Source organism: Epinephelus moara, chromosome 19 (assembly GCF_006386435.1).
Source record: "Epinephelus moara isolate mb chromosome 19, YSFRI_EMoa_1.0, whole genome shotgun sequence".
Taxonomy (NCBI): domain Eukaryota; kingdom Metazoa; phylum Chordata; class Actinopteri; order Perciformes; family Serranidae; genus Epinephelus; species Epinephelus moara.
In genome coordinates, this window is record NC_065524.1 from 19,945,782 (window position 1) to 19,952,509 (window position 6,728).

Sequence of the window (6,728 nt, forward strand, 5' to 3'; positions counted from 1 at the left end):
CTTGAATGTGACTAACACACGCACCTGCACAGGCTCTAACGCTCGCTACTCCCTTTCACATTTTCTCTGACGTTGAGTGAATATAACAGTTGATCTAATTTATTACCTCATGAATAATGCATGCTGCAGTAACTGGATTGGATTGCCTTAATGTCTTCTCTTCAATCCATGCTGGCTTTGCAAAAATCAGACTAAAAGCCACCCACGTGCTGGTGTAGGTACAAATGGTTTAATTTCTTTGAATTTGTGCATCTGCAGATCAAAGTGCTTAAAAAAATTAAATGTTTGAAGTAAAAAATATACAAATTAGTGGAACATTTAATAAAAAAAATCTAATAATCTTCATATTTTAGTTGTCTAATTACATAAATTACACATTGAACACTCCAAAATGCTCAAAAGCAATTTTAAAATGTTATTTTCAGCTAACAGTGTAGCACCAGCTCATTGCACTCAGTCAGTATGAATACAATACACATGCTTTCCTTTGTGTGATATCAGGAAGGAGCTCAGTCTGAGAGCAGAGGGACGTTCAGTCAGTAATCATAGGCGCAGTGTCTGAGGTGGTGTCTGGCTCTGGCTCACTGTAGCCCTCCATCTCCTCCATCTCTCTCTCCACAGGCTCCTCCCTATTTCTCAAGCTTGTCAGTCTCCTCTCTTTCCACCTCCTCCTCTCCCTGTCTGTGCCTTTAGGTGCTGTTGTCTGCTCCAGCTCCAGCATGGCCTGGACGCTCTCTCCTCTCTCTCCCGGGCCAAGGCAGCGGTCTCTGGATGTTAGAGCCAGTCCCCCACCTCTCCTTCCCATTGTCATGTGGAAGAATGAGGCGGTGCTGTTTGAGGCTGTCCCTTCTGTCACACAGACAGTGGTCGGGCCTTGGTCGCTGTGGCTCTCCTGCGGCCTTTTGGGCGATTTGATCTTTGTTTTCTTGCTTAATATGAAGTTGAAAACGGCCGTCACCAGAAGCATGATCCCTGCAAACAGAAAATATATTTGTTTCTTTCCACAGAAGACATTTCAACATTTTACAGTAGGAAATGTCTGAATTCCATTTAGCTGCTTCAGTTTCAGGGTCCTCATATTGTATATGTTGGCTCACTGTCACACTGACATGACTTACTGGGGCACTTAAATCAAGGTTAATGTTATTAAATCTACACAGCCCTGTCTCCCAGAATATTTTGGAAAAATATGTCTTGAGGGAAATGTAATGCTGAAAACCTGCCTATCAAATCACAAATATGTTGATACTGAACGTATCAGCAAAAGGTTCAGTGATATATTTTGGTTGTTTTCTGCCAAAACTATCCACACTTAGTGGCGACAGCATTCTTTTTTACTCTCCTTCTTTATTAACATTTAAAATCAATCCAAAATCACAATATTTCCCTAACCTTAACCTTTTGTTGCACAAACTAAAGACAGGAGTCTGGATGCAACCCCAAGTTCCTGGTATCAAGGTCTCTGAAGCCTTGACATGAATGCGATGCTTTGTTTCCTGAAAGAAACATTGTCTCTGAACATAATCCACGCAGCAATTACGTTGCCACAAAAACATAATAAAAAAGCAGTAATTTCTAGGAGACAAGGCTGCAGCTACACGTGCATGTTTCCTACTCTGTAACAAGTGAAAATGTCTGCTGCTAAAAAGCTTCATTATGTAGCTAACGGTGCAATAAACTACTGTAATTACCAGTGTAAGCATGGCACTTGCCAGGGTTATGTTACCTGGGATAATTGCATGCCACACCAACACAGGGTGCAGGAAGCAGACCACTGACATAATGGAGTAATAGAGGAACTTATGGAAGCCTCCGATGCGAGCCATCTTCCCCCACAACACAAACAGCTGCCAGTCTGGAGGACAGCTACAGAGAGAGAAAGAAAGACCAGGAAAAGAGGACTGAGGCAACAGGGACAGAAAAGTCACATTCTTACAATTTTAGATTCTTTTGACAGTAAATATGTGAATGCTGATATGGCAGACATATACTATGTCTCAGTATCTCTGGCAAGCTCGTGAATGGCGTTTTCTTTTATCTCAGAGGTGACAAATATTAGGGGGTCAAAGTTCAGTGTCAAATGTTATAACAAAATAGTATGTCCCGGTTGGATGCATACTGCAGGCAGCAGTACGTACTTTGTAAGGGCAGGTGCAGTACTTACTAAAAGTGAAAGAGTATGTGATCCAGAACACAGCTATGATGACATAAACTAATAAAACTGACAATCCATGTTCAGATTTAGGACTTTTTGACCTGCTTTGCACACTTTATAGTTGGTTAATTCACCTTAGAGAATTTCACTTGATGTCTTTTTCCCCTCTGTAGTCACGCTATCTATGCAAAACATAGATGATGCAAATGAAGGTTATGTACTCACGGCAGACACATGATCAGAAGCATGTCCAGGAAATAGGCCAGCTCAAACATCATGATGCCAATAGATGAAACCCTGGGAGGAGAAATGTGTTCAGAGCCAGATGATACTGATACAGTGACAGTGATGATATCAGTAAACAAATTCTCAACTAGATCTAAATATGTCATTTTATGTGTATTATGTCTAGCATTTTCTAAACTGATGCTTAAAGTGAGGAGACATCATCTTCATATGCTGTAAAGGACTTGGCATTTGTGTTTTTTTTTGTTTTTTTTTTACTGTTTGTTGCTACAGTATAGGCCCTGTCTCTGTTGTGCGTTTTAATAGTCTGATAACCCCCCAATCCAGTCATCCAGAAAAATGCCCGCAGACTAACCATCATCAAACGCTGCCCTCTCTTTAAAGAGTTATTGCTGAGTTGTGTGTTTCTGTGTGTGTGTGAGTGCAGCATTCATCTGCATTTGTGTGTACTGAAAGAATAAACAGTTGTGTATTTCTGGTCTCCCCTGGGAGATGTTTTCCTGCGGCTCTGTGGGAGTTTGGCTGCAAGCCACAGAGATAATACCCTCTGCACCTCACTTCATCCCTCTGACTCCTTCCCAGCATCTCTGTGTGTATTCACTGTTTGTGTGGTTATATAAGCAGGTACAGTGTTGTAATTGTTTTTACAAGCCGTAAAGTCACACATTTTTTGCCATATTAAAATCCAGGCGGTGTATTTGTAACTCGGGAATGCCACCAGTTTGGTCTCAAGAAAGCCAGAGTCAGAAGTGCTGTGGTAGGTTTAAATTCATACAGTGTATTATGAGGTGTACTGCAAATCCTAAGCACTTACACCAGGTAGATGCCAAGGCTGTTGAATTCTCCCTGTTGTAGGGTCTCCGCTCCCACAGCACACAGCACTGAAAAAGAAACAGGAAGATAATGCCCCTTTTTTAAATTCAGAGAGTTAATGGTGAGCAGGTTCTGTCCACCAGATGTCAGACTAAGTTCATGATTTTCTCCTTATATTTGCAGGCAGAGTTGCACCAGCAGGTCAATTGGTTTAAACCTGGGTGTTTAAATGTCACTGTTTTAATTTCCACTGCGATGCATCTTTGTGTTCTGCTGCTTCTCCTCTTCTCTCTCATTGTTTTAATGTTACTTTGTCATATTGCTTTCAAGGTAGTCTTTACTGTGTTCTTGCAGCCATGATGTTTGAAGCAGTTGTGACTAATTTGTGCCCTGGCTGAAAACCATTTCTCCCCTCGTCAGACTTTTAAGACTGACTTGAGTTGCCCTGAAGTGATCCAGCTTGAACTCATAGTCCAAGCCCCAGCGGGCAGTACTGAAATGATAATATATAGCCTATGTTATGTGAAGATATTTGAAGAGCACTTAATGTTGGTAATTGTTGCAATAGTTTCCGTCATGGTCACAAAATGTTGATAATCGCTTACTCATGCTTGTAATTACCATATCACTGCTGGCGGCTGGGCAATTTTATATGAGTGCACTTAATACATCACAGATCCTCTGCCGGGGAATCACAACATTTTAAAAAGACTTGCCACTTGTAGGTGAAGAGGTAATCAGACGTCATGGTATGTTGATAGGCCTTCCGTGACATCTTTGGCTTATGTGTAAATTAATGTACAGATTTATTGTAAAAACTTTGTCTGCAAGATCAACCTTAGCAGGATGCTGCATCTCCTCTACAGACGTCCTTAACCTCAGTCTTCACTGCGCCAAGAGACCTTTTCTGAAGAGAACAATAAAGTGATTTTATTTGATTTTATACTTCTGCTACCACTACATTCCTAGTATTTTAAAGGAATGATTCAACATTTAGGGAAATACTTATTCACTTTCTTCTCAAAAATTGGATGAGCAGATTGGAATCAGTCCTCTTATCTAACTCTCTGCAAGAAACCCAAAATGTCAAACTATTACTTTGTTGTGAAGATTCCCAAATCTGTGTGATGACGCTAAAACACACTTGAACACACATGGAAAGATATAAAATCAGATGACAACAAAGTCTTTAAAACTATAAAGAAAAGCCTGTTTAGTGGATCAATCTTTTCCCTGTGAGGTATAAAAGGTGGTTGAGTGGTCATCGCCACTAAACACATGGAAACAATTTCTCTGGCTTACCAGAAATTCAGAGATAGAATCTGCACCAAAGGGGAAATCGGGGGAATGCATCTGAATAGTTTCTGGTAGTTTATAGAGTGTGAGAGAAATTAGCGCTGCATATAGACCAGCTGGATATTAACATGTATGTGCTCCCGGCACGTATATCTGCCTACAGAACACACACAGTGGCAGACAGGTAAACACAGGCATGTAGACATGTGAACACACAGACAGAGAGACAGAGGCACATGTAGACACACCATAAACATACACACATACAGAGAAAGCACAGACAGCTCATATAGGTGTGAATGTATACCAGCTTGTGATCATGCAAGCCCTGTAAGCCAGCTGGATGCAGAGGCCTGGTTTTGGTGTGATTTGAGGCACATGTCTCTCAGTAAATGTTCAGTGTCTGCAGCTGTTTGGATTTAAGTGGAGGGGGTCCCATATTTTTTGATGGAAGCAGCAACCAGAGAGCTATTTCCCCCATGATGATTTAATGTGGCTGAGAAAGCTGCGTGCAATCTGTCCCTGTGTGCCTGAAGAAAACAGAGGAGGGACCATAATAGTGAGGTTATGTATGATCAAGTATATTTTCATATGCTCCATATATCATGGTGTGGTGTTCTTGGTCAAGAGTACAGAGTACAGTTGGCCAACATCACCACCTGACCTCCTAACTATCTGAGTTCATGAAATCCTTAAAGGGCCACTTCACCCTAAAAATAAAAACAAATATTTTTCCTCTTACCTGGAGCTGTTTATCAGTCTAGATTGTTTTGGTGTGAGTTTCAGAGTGTTGGAGGCATTGGCCGTGGAGATGTCTGCCTTCTCTCAAATATAATGGGACTAGATGGCACTCAGCTTGTGGTGCTCAAAGTGCCAAAAAATACATCTGAAAAACTTAACAGCAATGTCTTTTGCCAGAAATCATGATGTGGTTACTCAAGATAATCCACCGACCTTGAACTATTTTCTTTCTACTGATCTGCACTCACCAACCCTATCACTGTGCAGAAGGAAGTGTGCATTGACCCATGGGTGAGAGGCTCATACTCAGCATGAGATGTAAACATTAATGGTGTAATGTTAGCTAGCTCAATAGCGCTAGGTGAGCTAGCAGCACACATTCCTCTGCACAGTGATATGGTTGGTGGGTGTAGTTCTGTTGAAAGAAAATAGTTCCTACATGAAACTGCTCACAATAACATCTGTGGATTATCTTGAGTAACCGGGTCATGATTTCTGGAAAGAGACATTACTGTTTAGTTTTTCAGATGTATTTTTTGGTGCTTTGAGCACCACAAGCTGTGTCATCTAGTTTCATTAGATTTGAGGCAAGACAGACAATACTACACCCGATATCGCCAACCCTTGGCAACTCACACCAACACAATCTAGACTGATAAATAGCACGAAAGGTAAGAGGAAAAATATCTGTTTTTGATTTTGGGGTGAACTGTCCCTTTAAGGATTTTATAACCCCAAACATTGCCCTTATTTGTATTTTTAAAATAGCATGACTGCGGAACGTATCAGAGAGAGGACATGGAGTCTGTCATGCATCTGTTAGTGTATCCAAAGATCAAAATGATGCCCATACTGAAACAATAAGAGATACACAAGAGTCAGATTTTAATCTTGTTATAGATTTCTGTTTGTTTTTATATTCATATCTTACCTGTTGCTGTGGAAACACCAAGGATCCTGCAGGCGCACTCCACCACAATCCACCAAACACTCTCTGAGTTCCCCATGACCTCAAATACTCCACTGTATAAAAATGCAACCTTCACACTTTTCACACACTATCTGAAATAGTTGGTGGCCTTGTAGTTACTAAAGTAGCATTCTAGACGCATAGCTGTCCGTTAGCTAGATGGATGATCGTTGGTCAAAAGAAAAAGCCAAAGTTGGGTAATCCATGAGTGCCATGATGTGACGCTCAGAAAGGTTTGCGAGTCAGTGCCCCTGTTGCTCCAATAACTGCTAATCAGCCACACACACACACACACACACACACACACACACACACTAACAATGCCACTCTCAGCTGGTTTAGCATTCCACCCTGTACGTCAAGGTGAAAACTGTGCAGCTTGGGGTCATTTGTTCAGTGAGTCACATTTACTATTAGAGCTAGTTAAACATTATTTTTTAAAGAATTAATATCAAACTAACTATCTCGCACACATACACATTCTCAGAATTAGCAGTAATTTGTGTG

The 6,728-nt window shown here is 41.0% G+C and overlaps 1 protein-coding gene across 1 annotated transcript; it reads right to left on the bottom strand.

The window, feature by feature from the left end:
* Nucleotides 1–331: 331 nt before the first annotated feature.
* Nucleotides 332–6,459, bottom strand: tmem72 (transmembrane protein 72). Its single transcript, XM_050071373.1, has 5 exons — nucleotides 6,183–6,459; nucleotides 3,216–3,282; nucleotides 2,381–2,452; nucleotides 1,727–1,866; nucleotides 332–972 (listed from the first exon to the last, which is right to left on the bottom strand). The coding sequence occupies exons 1-5, from the start codon at nucleotides 6,256–6,258 to the stop codon at nucleotides 533–535; spliced, it is 795 nt and encodes a 264-aa protein (XP_049927330.1). The 5' UTR covers nucleotides 6,259–6,459; the 3' UTR covers nucleotides 332–532.
* Between the last annotated feature and the right edge of the window lie 269 nt (nucleotides 6,460–6,728).